Source organism: Eschrichtius robustus, chromosome 12, assembly GCF_028021215.1.
Source record: "Eschrichtius robustus isolate mEscRob2 chromosome 12, mEscRob2.pri, whole genome shotgun sequence".
Classification (NCBI taxonomy): Eukaryota; Metazoa; Chordata; class Mammalia; order Artiodactyla; family Eschrichtiidae; genus Eschrichtius; species Eschrichtius robustus.
In genome coordinates, this window is record NC_090835.1 from 69,712,976 (window position 1) to 69,729,518 (window position 16,543).

General features: G+C 48.6%; 1 protein-coding gene across 3 annotated transcripts; it reads left to right on the plus strand.

Annotated features, from left to right (window-relative positions):
* Nucleotides 1-1,937: 1,937 nt before the first annotated feature.
* Nucleotides 1,938-16,232, plus strand: ARMC12 (armadillo repeat containing 12). 3 transcript variants are annotated; one of them, XM_068558732.1, is made up of 9 exons: nucleotides 1,938-2,099; nucleotides 3,270-6,390; nucleotides 6,808-6,916; nucleotides 7,398-7,650; nucleotides 8,354-8,499; nucleotides 8,717-8,851; nucleotides 14,042-14,215; nucleotides 14,351-14,422; nucleotides 15,896-16,232. In XM_068558732.1, the coding sequence occupies exons 4-9, from the start codon at nucleotides 7,491-7,493 to the stop codon at nucleotides 16,223-16,225; spliced, it is 1,017 nt and encodes a 338-aa protein (XP_068414833.1). In that variant the 5' UTR covers nucleotides 1,938-2,099; nucleotides 3,270-6,390; nucleotides 6,808-6,916; nucleotides 7,398-7,490; the 3' UTR covers nucleotides 16,226-16,232. The 3 variants fall into 3 exon arrangements, with proteins under 3 accessions (XP_068414833.1, XP_068414832.1, XP_068414831.1); XM_068558731.1 differs by having other exon boundaries at nucleotides 3,270-3,988; nucleotides 4,832-6,390; nucleotides 6,808-7,650; XM_068558730.1 differs by having other exon boundaries at nucleotides 6,808-7,650.
* Nucleotides 16,233-16,543: the final 311 nt, after the last annotated feature.

The window sequence follows — 16,543 nt, forward strand, 5'->3', positions numbered from 1 at the left end:
GCACTGAGTCTTAACCACTGGACCGCCAGGGAAGTCCCAGCCCTGGTTTTTAAACTTCCCAGAATCTTCAGAGAGGTGTGGGGAAGAGAGAAGCTGACGTCCAAATTAACATCCAAATTAACATCGGGGTTTGTGCCCAATACTAACTGCAAAGACCTTGAGTGTCAAGTGGAAAGAGGGTAGCTGCCTGCTGGGAGCCAGCAAGAAACAGAACACCACCGAGCAGGGTGGAGGGCAGAGAACAGTGGGTGCAACCAGTGGCTTTGGGGTTTACAGAGGGATCTTGTCACTGGAGATTCCAGCCTGCCTAACTCTGGGTCGCTACTCTGATGCCCTTAGGTTGTTCTTTTTTGGTGCCACATCTCACACACACACACACACACACACACACACGCACGCCCAGTGATCCTGGCCCCATCACACCTCATAACCCAGCTCAAAGTCTCTGATAGTCTCCACCCCACTTAGATCGTGTTGTCATCAACTTCCCTCTGAGCCTCATGAGCTGCCTTCATTCTTTCCTATATTTTATTGCTTCATTATGTCCTGTAGTATTTTCAACCCCAAAGATTATAAGCTCCTTCATGGCAGGGACAGTGTTATTTATTTACTTACTTAATATCATCTGTTTTGAGAAGGAAGAATAAGATAGGGCACTTGGATTTTGGAAGCCACATAGACTTGGGTCTGGATCCTGGTTCCAGCACTTAGCTGTTTGGCCTTGGGCAAGTCTCAACTTTTCTGAGCCAGTTTCTCCATCTGTAAAAGGTGCTAGAGATACTTACCTTGCGGAATGAGAGGCAAAGATTACAGAGACTACAAAGTGCCCGTTGCAAAGTGAGCAGACAATAGCTTGTCTTTCTTCCCTGCGCCGTGGGCGCTTTCCTTGAATTGGGGGACAGGATTCCTTAACTACCGCCCCCCACCACTAAGACATTTCTAAGCGAGTAAAAGGACACTATTAACACTTACACCAGTTCCACGGACGTAACCCGGAATGCATGGCCACCCTACACTAACTCACAATAACCGGTGAGTGCAGGGTTCGGATCCAGCGCCGCCAGAACCCCGTGCCTAAGCATGGCGCCAAGCATAGTTCAAGCTCAATGAACGTCTGTCGAATGAAGGAGTGAACGGAACCTGTCCTGCCCTTAGCTTCTTAGAGCATCAGCGAGTGAAGAAGCAAAGATTGACAGGGCCGCCCACGCCGCCTCCCCACCCGCACCCGTGACACAAAGTCTCTAGCAGTCTCCTTTCGCTAAGGTCTCGCCTTCTCCAGCCCGTGTCCCCGCCCCTGGTTGCCTTGGAAACAGTGACGTGTACGTGAGGGGCGTGACCTCTCTCCATCCTCTCCCGGAGACCCGGGCCCCTTCTTATCCCAACCCGGGGAGAGTATGAGGTTGGGGTCCTCGACCCTGCTGATCCACGCCGGGCCTGGAGCTAACCCTGCCCACCTGGTCCCCCTCTCGGGCGCGGGACTCGCCGGATTGCGGGCACCCCATCCCCAGCCCACCCGGCACCGGTGAGCTGGCGGGGTCCGGAGAACGCCGGCTTCAGTTCCTGGGATCACTCTTCACCCCTTCACCCCCGACAGGCCAGTGGATCCGGAGAACCGAGGCCCAGCGCTCAGCCTAGGCCCGCTTCTTCCCGGGCAGCCCTCGGGCGTGCTCCGTGTCCTGGGGGTGGGCGGGAAGGGTAGGACCCCAGGGCGCGCCGAGCCCCGCGGAGCGCGGGAGAGAAGGAGTTAAACAAGGTGCCGGCGCCGGGCGCGGCGGGAGTGGGGGATGGGAGCGAAGGGAAAGTGAGAGCGGGGGCGGGGGTGGGGGGGACCGGAGCGAAAGAACATCCTGTGCCCGCCGCCGGATGCGCCGGGGGGAGAGGTGCGGGGGGTGGTGGGCGGGGAGTAGTCCGGGGAGGGAGGGCAAGATGGGGGGAGGCTCGGGGCGGGGAAAGGCGCGGCCTCCGCCCCACAGTCGGAAATCCTTCTGTGAGGGCGCCGCCCCCTCCGCTCCCCGGGTTTGCCGCGTTTCTTCCAGTCCCCACTCCTTCGCCGGAGTCACCAGCTACCGAGAGGCCCCCCAGTCTGGTCCTGGGCCGGGGTAAGCACGAGCTGGGGAGGGCACGGTCCTGGAGAGCGTGGGATCCCTGTCAGGGCACGGGCTGTCCCCCAGACTTTCATCTCTCGGCTTTCTGGCTTTCTGCGGGGGCAGCTCGCACGTGCTGAGCTTCCGCTGTTCACCGAGAGTCACAACGTACATTCTCTCATTCAGTTCTGACAGCGCACTTCCGTGTAGTAGGCAGGTTTTCCGGAGGAGGAAACTGAGACTCAGATCATGGAACTTGCCTAAACCAAGCTCGTCGGACTCCAACGGGCTTTTCATTAGAGAGTAGGCTAATTTCCCCTTAGCTTCTCCTGTGCATGCAAGCGCCGGGCCCCTCCGGGGTCCCCCTCCTTAACGGCCTACTTGCACAGTAGGTCCCCAATAGCGTGTTAGGCTCCTCTAATTAACTAGGCTGAAACACCCATTACCAGAGTCCTGATAGAAGAAGCAGGTAGTCTGAGGGTTTTACAGGTGGGAGGATGGTTTTCAGGAACAAAGTAGCTCGGGGGAACGGGCTGGATCCCCGTAGCGCTCCTGGTTTAGGAATTTGATGGGGGAGGGGGGTTCAAAGAGGGCTCCAAAGTTGTTCAAGGCAAGTAAATGGGTTACAGGAGTTGAGATTGATTAGCTTGAAGACGACCAGAGTGGGAAGGGTAGAGGGTGAATGGAAGGGGCTGAATAATGTGCCTTTCAGGCATCACCGTCTGTGTGCTCACTGCCTTGCCACGCCCAACATTTTTGTCCAGGTGAAACCTGCTTATAATAGTAATTATTATTGTCACGTTTGGTGAGCTCTGTGTGCTGGGCACTGTTCCAAGTATTTAATCCTCTCAAACCCAAGAAGTAGGTATTATTATTCCCATTTTACAGGTGGGGAAAATGAGGCACAAAAAGATTACAAAACTAGGTCAGTAGCTGAGCTGGTTTTGAACCCCGGCAGTCTGGGTTGAGCCCACGCTCTCACTCACTAAATAAACTGCACCTAACATGATGGGAACATCAGCCTTAAAGGTAGAAAAGCTGGTGCAGATGGCAGAGAGGTGTGTACTAGGGCAGCCCGTGTCCTTTTGCCTTGGTGAGGGCAGGTAAGAAACTTGGGGTTGGCTGTGTGTATATGGAATCTCAGACTTCTCTCTAGCCAATATTCCAAATTTTTGAATTTGACAGAAAAACAAAATCCAAGTTCTCACAAAGAGCTGCAGCCTTCATTTATGCTCCCTAAGAACATTCACTATCATCTGTTGTCACCATCATTTCACAAAAGCAAGTACATTTTAATTCTCCTCAAAAGAAAACAGACATCATCTGAATCAAAAGCAGATACGCCCGGGAGCTTCCCTGGTGCTGCAGCAGTTAAGAATCCGCCTGCCAATGCAGGGGACAGGGGTTCGAGCCCTGGGCCGGGAAGATCCCATATGCCGCGAGCAACTAAGCCCGTGGGCCACGACTACTGAGCCTGCGCTCTAGAGCCCACGAGCCACAACTACTGAAGCCCACGTGCCTAGAGCCCGTGCTCCGCAATAAGAAGCCACCGCAATGAGAAGCCTGCGTGCCGCAATGAAGAGTAGACCCCACTCACCGCAACTAGAGAAGCCCGAGACCCCGCACAGCCAAAAATAAATAAATAAATTTAAAACAAAAAACAAAAGCAGTTACTCCCAAGAAAGGACAGTCCTTGACTTTCCACCAATGAATACATATTCCTTTTTTTTTTAAATCGTGCTGTGGACTAGCAAAAATGTCACACTGGGGATGCCTCTGCTTCTAATGCATCCAAAACATTTGAGGGCAGAACCCAAAGGAATGGGCTTAGGTATATATAGCAAGAGGGAGTTAAGTTAGAGCCAAGAAAGAACTCCCCTTCTTTGGAGATCTTTAAAGAGCAGGTGAGTACTGCATTTGCTTAGAACGTGAGGGTTGCAGGATCAGCTCCATGGACTGGGGAGGCCAGTAGCTCTGGGTTCCGCCTCAGAGAAGGACCAATCCTCAGATCCACCAGGGGAGCCTTGGAACCTAAAACAGTCCCTTCAGGCAGCCATTTTCTGCCCGGAGTTCATGGAGCTTGATAGGTGGTCCCATGGTAGGGGGGGGGCCTCCAGGGGCCTCTGTCACCCTTCACTACAGGGAGTCCGTGTAGTCACCCACTGTTGGGCTGCACCCTGCAGGCCTGTAAGCCTTATAGTTGCCCAGCCTTAGACTGAAGAAAGAGCCCGGGACAGCAACAGAGACATTCATGGTGCCGAATTCATGCCGGCGAGGCAGTATAAGAACAGCCCACAGGGTTAATATAATGGTGACTTTCTCCAGTGGGAGCCTGGATTAACTACCTTAGTAGTCTTAGGTGGGGCCAGGTATAAACCAGGTGAAATCTGTAAATCCCTTTCCAATCCTATTCCCCATGGGACAGCAAACGCAAACCACCAGAGACTTACCTGCCAGTCCCAGGACCATTTGATAGTGTGTTCCTCTGGGGGTAGATCCTGTAGCGAAGGTAGCGAAGGCAAAAGTGAGTTACTGTCCTGAGAGATAGTTGGCAGCGGTCTTTCGGTGGTCAACAGTTGAACTTCGATTGTATTGACTAGTTGCCTCTGGGTTAACATGGCCCTGGGATGATTGCTCCTGGGATGTTCAGCTACAGTTCATAGAGCTTGAGTGAACCTCTGGTCCACCTGTTGAGAGAGCGGGTTTTCATCTCAATTGTTAAGTAATCCTTTCATCCTTTCCATTAGCCTGGCAGCAGTGGGGTCGTAAAGCAGGTGGAAATGCCAGTGTGTGTCATTTTTATCAGCCCATTCCTGAACTTCATGACTGGTAAAGTGGATTCCTTTGTCACTATTGATGTCCGTGGGGTCCTGTATACACACAGCTGTCCTAGACCCCAAATAGTGGTTTTTTGCATCGCTAGATGACTCGGGTAGGCCTTTTGTAATGTCTTCCACCTGTTGTAAGCTGCATATAGCTGTTGTTCCATCATACTGTATATCATTGCTCTGCCTGCTTCCATAGCAGGGGTCAGAAGCCCAAGGTTACTCTTATTTTGCTGTAGCACAGGCCCCAACCAAACTTTTCCAGGTTACTGGCCATGTCCAATTCACAAGACTGTCCCTGAATTAATATCCCCTAAAGCCTGTGTCTAATTGTTTAGGGGTGAGAGGCTGGGGGTACGCTTGTCTTTTGTAGATAATCCAGGTCCTTGCGTTTGGTCTGTATTCACCAGCCATCCCCGTGCAGTCAGATGAGCCACCAGCATAGGGCTGCTACTTTTAAACTGGAAAGAAGCTCTGAAGTTAACAGAGTGGAAGAGAATCAATATAATGGAAGAGAAAGACACCTCTCATGGTAGTCAGCTGCCACAGGGCCCCATAGGCTAGTGGACGGCCACCTCAGGATCACCCCTGCAACCTTCCATTCCCTGTCCTTACTTCACGACATCTCGGTAGCTTCTTCAGCCTCCTGGCCGGCTCCCCAGTCGTTGGGCTGCACCGTGCAGTCCTGAAAGCCTTGTAGTTGCCCAGCCTCAAGATTGAAGAAAGAGTCTGGAGACAGCGACAAAGACATCAGTGGTTTATTGGACAGGGGTGTCTTAAGCAAAAGGTTAAGACCCACCGATTATGGCTGGCTGGCAGGCAGGCAGGCCATGGCAGAAATCTTCGCTACTTGGGGGGAGAAGGAGGCTACTATTTATAGGGAGAATTGACGTCAGGTTGGCTTATCAGTTACCAGGGAAACAAGCTGGGGCACATCCGTCACAGCCCCTCAGATTAACGACCATCACGAGGGCAGATGTTTCCCTTTAATAAATTAGCAGGTAGAGCAGGGATTAAATCAGTCGCTAGCTGGGGCAGGGGGCAAACATGTTCACATGAGTAGGGTGCAGGTGGAACGGACTGGTCGAGCAGAGGATGTACAAAGAGCAAGAGAACAGCCATCTTGAATGGCCTGACCATACATCCACCTTGGGGCTGTGTAGAGTGCCAGGAATGACCCTTGAGGAGGGCTGGGGATGGGAGGGAAGAAAGGAAGAGAATGGCCCCCGGGAATGTTGCCTGCAGCCTAGGGTGACATGGACGAAGGCTCTGAGTGGACACACCTGGCTGGCTGCAGCATCCGTGGGGATGCCGTTTCCCTATTTCCCCACCTCCTGCAAACCCAGGTGCAGCCCACGGCCCAGAGCCTTCCAATAGGAGCTCAAGACCAGGCAGCTGAAGCCCTGTTCTGGTGCATCTACGCTCAGTGCTGGCTCTGGGTCTGAGCCTGGCTTGGGCTCCTCCCTGCTCTGTACCGGAAGGTGAGGCCAGAGGGTGTGGGGACACAGGGGGTTGGGGGAGGAGAAGAAGGGAAGGGTCTGGTCTCACCTGCCCCATCCTAGTGGTGGAGGTGGTGGAGACTGAGGCCTCCAAAGTTGGGTTCTCATCCTCCAGGGTGGTGGCATTTTCTGACTCCAGAGGAGGCCTCAAAGCCCATCCCACCCTGTGTGTATGTTGTGGGGTATGGGGTATGATACTCCCAGATTTAGGCCGCCATGTTTTAATGGCACAGACCTACGCCAGGTTTAACCCTGGAGATTTAGAATGGATCCCCTCAGGTTACAAATACAGAAACTGAGGTCGAGGCAAGGGCAGTCCCCTTCTCCTCCAGAGTCACACTGGTTAAATGGGCCTGGAGCCCCCGTATCCAGATTCTCTGACATTGTTCTCTCTTCAAGTCCTCAAAGAATGACAGAAGTCATAACTTGAGCATCTACTAAGTGCAGGACTCTGTGCTGGATGTTGGAGACGCAGAGACAACTGCCCTCGGGAGCTTTTGGTCAACAGGTAAATATACACAGAGAGGAACATGCAGATGCTGGAAAATGATGGATTTGCCTTGAGACTCTGCAAAACTTTGTAAGGTACTTGCCTCCTCTTCATCCTGTGATGGAAGTGGGGAGGCCCTGCCTGCAGAAATGCCCCAAGGCTCAGAAGTGGATCTATGGTGAAGAGATCAAAGATGGGGCGACCAGGGAAGTGAGGGAACAGGGCTGCCAGTGGGCACACCCCAACCCCCCCAAAACTTCCAAAGGCCCCCGTCCATAAATTGGGCCTCTGCTGCCATCTAATGGAGGAAAGGTAGCCTCTGGAGCCCCCTGCTGGGGCCCCACCAACCTGGCTCCCCTAAAAAAGAGGGATGTGAAGGACCTTCCTGCCCACAGACCTTTTATTCCCCTGGAGTCTTAAGCTTTGTTTCCTGCAGCCTCTGAAGCTCCCTGGCTGCCCCGTTTCCCGACCACCACCCTCCATCCCACTGTTTCCCCAGTTTCCTTTGTTGCCCAGGTTCTGATTCTGGTGCCCTGGTTCCTGGCCCTGCTAGAGTTCTGGTTCCGGAAGGCCTTTGCTAGGTGCCTCGGGCATGTGCTGCATCCCCCAGCGCCTGGGGCAAATGGACATCTGCAAAGGTGTAGTGAGCCTGGCCACAGCCGCTGGGGCCATCTACCTGCTCTACAAGGCCATCAGGGCCGGCATAAAATGTCAACCACCCCTCTGCTCTGCCTCACCCATCTGCGTCGCCCGTGAGTGTCCCCGCCCTGGGGAGAGGGCTCGGCCCCAGGAGGTACCTACTCCCCAGGTCTCCCGTGTGGGAGGGCCCCAAGGGGACTCCTCCACGTTCCTCTCTCCTTCCCCTTTCTCACCCCATCTCTCTCAGAGCCACCCTAGAGATGCTAGCGCAAGCTCCCCAGGTAGTGGGTGGCACTCAAGTGCCTCCTCAGGAGTCATCTGGCAGGTTTCTAAATCCTACATTCACTCTGGCATCCAGGAGCCACTTCTTGGAAACTTGGCATCAGCAGTTCTCCCCAAGGGAAAATTGGGGGACCTACATTCTCAGAGCCTCCACTAGTCCCTATGACAACTTTGTGCAAAGTAGAGAAAGGAACCCCTTCTGCAAGACTTTGTATCGCCATCTGCTGGAATATCATTGCCATATACCAATTATGATGAAATACTACATATTACTGCCATATGCCAGAAAGTTGTTATAGTAAACATACAAAAGTTTTTTGCTTACGATATGAACAATACAGCATTAGATGTGGTGCCCTTGTGCAGTACACACCCTGTTCAACTGTACATGGTGGTCCTACATATAGCAAGAAGTCTTTTCTTCAGAAAAGGCAAGGCAGCCTTGTCCCCAGGTCCCTCTCCCACCGCTTCCCAAACCCCATCTTTCATCACTTCTGAGTCCACAGCCTGAACTGGGCTGGGGTGGCTGTCTAGGCCTGGCAATCGAGCGAGAGCAGCGCGGGCGGGACTCAGGTGAGCTCCGGAGGCTCCTCAACTCCTTGGAGTGCAAACAGGATGAGTACGCCAAGAGCATGATCCTGCACAGTATCACGCGCTGCGTGTACTTGCTGGAGTCTGAGGTGAGGGAAGGGAAGCAGGAGGTCCTTCCCAGCCAGCCTGGCCCCTGGGGGCTACATCTGTCCCCCTTCCCCCTTGAGTAGCCAGACTGTGTCCTGGGACCTCTCTCTGGCTGATGGCGGGAGGGGTTGTGTTGAGGGGTTTTGGTGACATGGGGGGGGGGGGGGAACCAGGACACCTGTTTCTCCTGCCTCTTCTGTCTCTCCTGGCACACTCTAGGCCTCTATGTGTACTAATGATGACATCATGTTGGTGGGCTCCATGCTGGATGACAAGGACAACAGTGTCAAAATCCAAGCTCTGAACACACTTAAAGCTTTCTCTGGCATCAGAAAATTCAGGCTGAAAATCCAGGTGGGTCCAGTGACAAGTATGGGGCAGAGCACATAGATGTCCATAAGCCATGGGCCATTTAGTGGGCATAGGTTGAATGGTCATGTTCCAGAAGTTTGTTTGGGTCTGAGTTTGTAACCCAGAAATATGTTTTTCCTTGTAAGTAGGTGGGGAAATGGTGATCAGATTCCCGATAGGGTCATAAAAGTCTGAATCTCGGGATAAAACTGTGCTAGGTCCCTAGGAGTATCTCTGAACCCCAAACAGCAGAAATTCCCGAAGTTCTTTCTGACAACAGCCAACTCTCTTGACGGCAACTGGGTGTCGTACAATTCAATTCTGACACTATCTACCTGGAGTTAGTACAGACCCCACAGCTTAGGGCTGAGTCCTGTAAGAGCATAATTGATTAATCATTGGCCATTGGTGATTGAACTCAATCTCTGGTTCCACTCTTCTCCGCAGAGGTCAGGTATGGGGCTGAAAGTTGCCTTGAGTTGCCTCATTTACATAAACTCAGGGATCATGGAAAGCGGCTCATTATGAATAACAAAAACCACTCCTATCAGGAAATTACAAGGAACCCTGTGCCTGGAATCAGGGACAAAGACCAGATATATTATCATACCACACCACCACGCCGTGTTGGTCTGAGGCTGGTGGCTGGGCCACTGATGTCTTCACTACCATCACGCAGAGAAAATATAAGCCACCAAATGTCAGTTCCCCCAGCTTCCTGCTACTAGGCCTCCAGGCTTACCTGTTACCCATCCTTTCCTGCTTTCCTGCTGGTGCCGTGAAAAAATGGCTTTCTTCCTGTCTGTGTTCAATGTTAGTCTCAGTCCTGGATCCCGTCTGCTTCTCTGAGGGCCTCTCTCCTTGATTAAACTCTGTCTGATATGGCCTCCCCCGGCTCCTTCCCATTAGTGTGCAACAAGCTCTATTCCTTCCCATCTTAAAAGGCAAAACCAAAACAACATCTTCCTTGACCTCCAAGTCTCTCTCTAGCAAATGATCTCTCTCCCAAAATATTTTACTTAAAAATGAGTAAAATATTCAAAACTTGCAAACATTTTATGCATGTATGGTAGAAAGAATAACAATAAAACAAAACACACGTAACCAGAACCCAGGCTAAGAAATAGAACATGACCAATTGGTTAGATGCCCCAGATGCCCCTCCTTAATCCCCGCCTCTTCCCCCACCAGAGGCAATCATTCCTCTGCATTTTGTTCATCAATTTCTTGATTTTCTTGGTAGTTTTACCATATACATGTGTCATCATTTTCTAGCAGGGCACGGCAGACAAAAATAGGTAAAATATAGTTGGAATGTTTTTAAGCTTCATGGATCTGGAAGTATGCAGTTTGTATTCTGCGGTTTGCCTTTTCCCTCCAACATGGAAAGATTCGTCCTTATTGATGTGGACTGGTCTGTTTCCTTCTTTTGCACTGCTCTATAGTGTTCTAGTTCATGAATACCCTGCAATCTTATTCATCCAGCTGCCCGTGGGTAGGCATTTGAGTTGTTTGCACATTGTGCCTTGAGCCTTCTTGTACACATCTCCCTCGTGGACGTGGGAGACTTTCTCTAGGACATGTATGCAGGCGTGGGATGGTCGGGTGAAAGGTATGCCCAGCTTTTCAAGAAGGGCCGTATCAGTTTCCACTCTCCACCAGCCCCGCATGAGTGTTTCTGGTGCATCATTTCTTCCCCAACACTTGGTATTTTCACACTTTAAATTTTTTGCATCAAACTTTTTTGGGGAAAAAAAGGTCTCTAGGTCTCCACTTGCTGGCTGCCTCTACTTTATCCCTCGACCCTCTCCGTTGCCCTAAGGCTGTGATTCTCAAGCATATCAGAATTGCCTGGAAAGCTGGTTAACAAATGAAGATTTCAGGGCATTACATCCAGAGGGTCCAGTTCAACAGGGAAGCTGTGTTTTTCACAAGCCCCCCAGAAGATTCTGATGCATGTGGCCTTGGCACCACTGTTCCTTCTTTCCCCAGGGTCTGTATCCTGAGGACCTGACCCCTGTTCTCCTCTCTCTGGGTGAATGCAGCCACTCCCTACTGAGGGGTGGGAGCAGGGAGGAGCAGGGTACTATTGGGAATGCTGTGCTCCCCACTCCAGGGTTCTGGCATCCTTCTTACGTGGCTCACAAAGGTACAGCTTGTAAGAGTACCTGCCTTTGGTAATAAGGCCCAAGCATCTTGCAGCTCAGAAGCCAAGATTCCTTTTTTCTTTCAACAAATGTATATTGAGCACGTACTTTGTGCCCAAGCACTATGCTAGGCACTGGAGACACAGCAGTGAACAGAGTGGGAAAGATCCCTGCCCAGTGGAACTTATATTGTCTGCAAGGCAGGCAATACACAAATAAGTAAAATATATGGTGTTTCATGGGGCAAGTGCTATGGAGAAAAATCAAGAAGAGTGGTAAGGAAGGCTGGCATGGGGGTGGTGTTGCAAGGGGGTGCTGTTGCAATTTCAAAGGAGAAAATCTTTGGGACCTAGGGCTTGATAAAGAGGTCATAGAAATGACACCATAAAGCACAATCTATAAAAGAAAAAATTGATAAATTGGACTTCATCAAAATTTTAAAAACTTTTGCTTTGTAAAAGACCCTGTTAAGAAGATGAAAGGACAAACTGCAGGGGCTTCCCTGGTGGCGCAGTGGTTGAGAATCTGCCTGCCAATGCAGGGGACACGGGTTTGAGCCCTGGTCTGGGAAGATCCCACATGCCACGGAGCAACTGGGCCCGTGAGCCACAATTACTGAGCCTGTGCATCTGGAGCCTGTGCTCCGCAACAAGAGAAGCCGCGATAGCAAGAGGCCCGCGCACCACGATGAAGAGTGGCCCCCGCTTGCCGCAACTAGAGAAAGCCCTCACACAGAAACGAAGACCCAACACTGTCATAAATAAATAAATAAATAATTAAAAAAAAAAAAAAAAAGACAAACTGCAGATTGGAAGAAAATATTTGCAAACCACATATCTGACAAAGGACTCATATCTAGATTATATAAAGAACTCCCAAAACTCAACGTCAAAAACAATAATAATCCATTTAGAAAATGGGCACAAGACATGGAGATATTTCACTGAAGAGGATATACGAATTGCAAATAAGCACATAAAAAATGTTTAACATTTAACTAGCCATTAGGGAAATGCAAATTAGTACCACAATGAGATATTACTATACACCTATTAAATGATTTAAACTCCAAATTAGTGACAATACCAAGTCCTGGTGAAGATGTAGAGAAACTGGATCTCTCATATGTTGCTGGTGGGAATGTAAAATGATACACCAGCCACTCTGGAAAATAGTTTGGCAGTTTCTTTAACAAACTCTTTTACCATACAAACCAGCAATTGCACTCTAGGGCATTTATCCTGGAGAAATAAAAATTTACATCTGCCAAAAAACCTGTTCACAGTTGTTCATAGCAGCTTTATTTGTAATGGTCAAAAACTGGAAACAGCCAAAATGTCTCTCGTCTCTCAGTAGATAAATGATTAAACAAACTGTGGTAGTCCATACCATGGAACATTACTCAGTAATAAAAAGGAATGAACTATTGATACACACGACCACTTGGATGGATCTCAAGGGCATTATACTGAGTGAAAAAATCAATTTCAGAAGGTTACAAAATGTGATTCCATTTATATAACATTCTCAAAAATGACAAAATTAGAGAGATGGAAAACAGATTAGTGGTTGCCACTTGTTAGGGCTGGTTTTGATGGGCAGGGCTAAGTGTGACTAATAAGGGACCCACAAGGGAGATCTATGGTGATTCTGATGGAATCATCTGTTGATTGCAGTGGTGGTTACATGAAGCTACATATGTGATAAAATGACATGGAACTATACATACACATTGTGCTCTCACCATTTTCCTGGTTTTGATACTGTACTGTAATTATCTAAGATGTAGCTATTGAGGGAAACTGGGTGGAGGGCACATGGGACCTCTCTGTACTGTTTTTGCAACTTCCCATGAATTTATAATTATTTGAAAATAAAAAGTTTAAAAACAAAAAGTGTGTTGCATATTGACAGTGCTATGGGGAAAAATAAAGGTGGGGATAAGGGAGGCAGGGATGGGAGTGGTGCTGCCGTCTTAAAGGAGCCGGTGGTTAGGGAAGGCCTCCCTGAGAAGGTGACATTAAAGCAAAGTCTTGAAGGAAGTAAGAGTGAGCTGTGAATAGCTGAGGAGGGAGAGCATTCTAAGCAGAGGGAACACCGTGTGCAAAGACCTAAGATAGGTGTGTACCTGGCATGTTCAGGGAATAGCTAAGGCCATTGTGATGGAAACCATGGGAGCAAAGGAGAGAATAGGAGATGAGGCCAAAGAAATAATGGGGGGAGAGGGACAGATCATGTCAGACCTTGTAAGCCACTGTAAGGACGTTAGCTCTTACCCTGAATGAACTCTTGAGCAGTCCAGCCTGTCTGCTGTTCTGAGAATAGTTGCAGGGGACAAGGATGGAAGCAGGGAGAAGGAGCCTATCACAGAAACCCGGGGGAGAGGTGATGGTGGCTTGGAACAGGGTGGTGGAGGGGGATGCTGAGAAGTGTCTTGATTGTTGGTAGACTTTGAAGATAGAGCCAACAGGATTTTCTGAAAGATTGGAAGAGGGTGTGAGAGAAAGAAGGGAGTCAAGGAAGAACATAGATTTTTGGTCTGAGTAATTGGAAGGCAGGTGTAACCAACAGCTGAGATAGGAAGGGTAGTGGAAGGAGCAGGTTTGGGAGTGGGAATGTGTTGACTCAGAGGTTTAGTAAGATTCTGGGAAAGGAGTGGAACTGGCACTTGCATATATGAGTCTGGAGTTTAGGGAGAGGTCTGGGCTGGAGATAGAAACTTGAAAGTCATCAGCATATGGATAATTTTTAACACTGAGTCTGTGAGTCTTTAACACTGTATCACTAAGGGAGTGATGAAGATAGAGGAGGAGGTTGGGCAGAAGAACTGGGAAAGAAACGTGACGGAGAAGCCAAGTGAAGAAAGATTTTCAAGGGGGTGAGAGGGGTCAACTAGGTCAAATAACGTCGAGAGTTAAAGTGGGGAACTGTGGAGTTGGCTCAGTTTTTGTGGGCGGGGGCAGTGAAGAGTGAAAGCAGAGGCTGGGCTAATGTTGAGGATTATCATATAAAAGTAGAAAACCCTTCTCCTCTCCCCCCTCCCTAGGAACACTCCATCAAGGTGCTGGAACTGATCTCCACCATCTGGGACTCGGAGCTGCACATTGCAGGCCTCAGACTCCTCAACAACCTCCCACTGCCTGACTTTGCACATCCACAGCTGCGACGGGTGATGCCTGCCTTGATGGAGATCCTGCAGTCAGACTACATCCTGGCACAGGTGCCTGAGGACCAGAGCCCAGGCCCTGCCCTCCTGACCAGCCCTGGCACAGCACCTAGAGGGAGGAGCAGAGATTTGTGTCTTCCCTGCTCAGGCCCACCTGTCTTCTCATTCTTTACCCTTTCCTTTATTCAGGTGCAAGCCGCGCAATTGCTGAGCAACCTGGTGCAGAAGAACGACCTTCTCTATGATATTCTCAACTGCCAGGTGAGAAAAGAACTGAAAGACGGGCTAATGGATGTCAGCTCAGATATTGTGAAAGGAAGAATCGTGGATTCTTCAGACAGACTTAGCCCTCACAGAATCATCTTGTTCCTCTTTCTGCCTCTGCACTAGATACATTGCAAAGCACCCCCTCTTCTGTCCTCCCAATACAATCAGATTTTCCTTTGAGGGACTTTCTGCACTCTGAGAGCCAGGAACACAGGTGACAGAAGTTAATGTAGGTATTTTAACATTAGGGGAAAATTACTTATAACAAAAATAATTATTAGGAATAGACAGGGTCACTACATAATAATAGTTCAGAAGGATAAAGCAACTCTAAACTTATATGAACTTAGTAACATAATCTCAAAATATATATATGGCAAAACTTGATAGAATTATAAGGAAATCATTTTTTCTTTTTTCAGTTTTATTGAGGTATAATTGACATAAATTTGTAAGGTATTTAAAGCATATGTAGTAAATCAACTATACCCCAATAAAAACTAAATATATATATATATATATATATATATATATATATATATATATATATATATATATATATATATATATATATATATATAACTTAATTATACTGAAAAAAAGTGTATGCTGTGGTGATTTGGTATACGTTGTGAAAGGATTCCCACCATCTAGTTAATTAACACATCCGTCACCTCACATTTTGTTTGTTTTTGGTGAGAACATGTAAATTCTACTCTCTTAGCAAATTTCAATTATGTAATAGTGTTATCAACAGTACTCACCATGTTTGCATTAGACCCTTGGATCTTATTCATCTTTTAGCTGAAAGTATGTACCCTTTTACCAACCTCTCCCTATTTCCCCCACACCCCACCCCAACCCCTGGCAACCACTTTTCTACTGTTTCTGTGAGTTTGACTTAAAAAAAATTCCACATTTAAGTGATACCATGCAGTATTTGTATTTCTCTGTCTGGCTTATCTCACTTAGCATAATGTCCTCTGGGTCCATCCATATTGTCACAAATGGCAGGATTTCATTCCTACAGCTGAATAATTGGAAAGAAAAATGGACATATTTGGAAGATTTTAACTATTCTTTCAGCAATTAATACATAAATACCTGAAACTAGTAAGGTTATACTTGCTGCGAATAACACAAATAAGCTTGAGCCATTAGACATATCCAGAACACTCTACAATTAGTAAATGCACATTCCGCTCAAGTACACAAAATATTTACAAAAATAAACCACATGCTAAGCTCTAAAAGTTTGTCTCAACAAATTTCCCTGAATCAATATTATCATATCACTCATGTTTTATGACCACAATGAAATTATGTTAAAGAATGATAATGAAAACTAAAAAATTCCTATATAGTTGGATCTGAAACTTAGGTACATTGGGGAGTTGAGGCAATAGGAGGACGGAGGAACTTTAGAATTTACCTTGGACTTCATCCCTCTCTCCATCCCACTCACAGGTACACTCCAACTTCCTGAACCTGTTCCAGTCCGCACAGCCCGGGAGTCTGCTGCATGAAGTACTGGTGTTTGCAGAGCGGCTGAGTGAGGGCCGGAGTTCACCCCACTACCGCGCCGTGAAGTGGCATTACAATGAACAGTCTGTGCACGAAGCTCTCTTTGGGGATGACTCACGACTGGCAGACAGGCTGCTTGCCCTGGTCATCCACCCCGAGGAGGATATTCAGATCCAGGCCTGCAAAGTCATAGTCAGCCTGCAGTGCCCCCAGGATGTGGGAGTCCGGCCCTCCTGCCCGCCCAGTCACTCCTGCTTTAATAATGCGGAATAAAATTATGGAGAGCCAATAAATGAGTATGGGAGAGAAGCTTGAGGGGCAATGCAGTGTCTCTCCAGGGCCTTCCAGGGTGGGTGTAGATTTCAGCCAGCATAACTTCCTGTCAAAGTGTGGGCCTGTCTCCCCAAACGCATTCCCTGTTTAGTGGGCAGACTCCCTTCTCTTGCTGCTTTTATTTATTTATTTTTTTGAGTGATAATTTTTATTGGAGCATAGCTGATTTATAATTTTGTGTTAGTTTCTGCTGTACAGCAAAGTGAATCAGTTATACATATACCTACTCTTTTTTAGATTCTATTTCCATATAGGTCA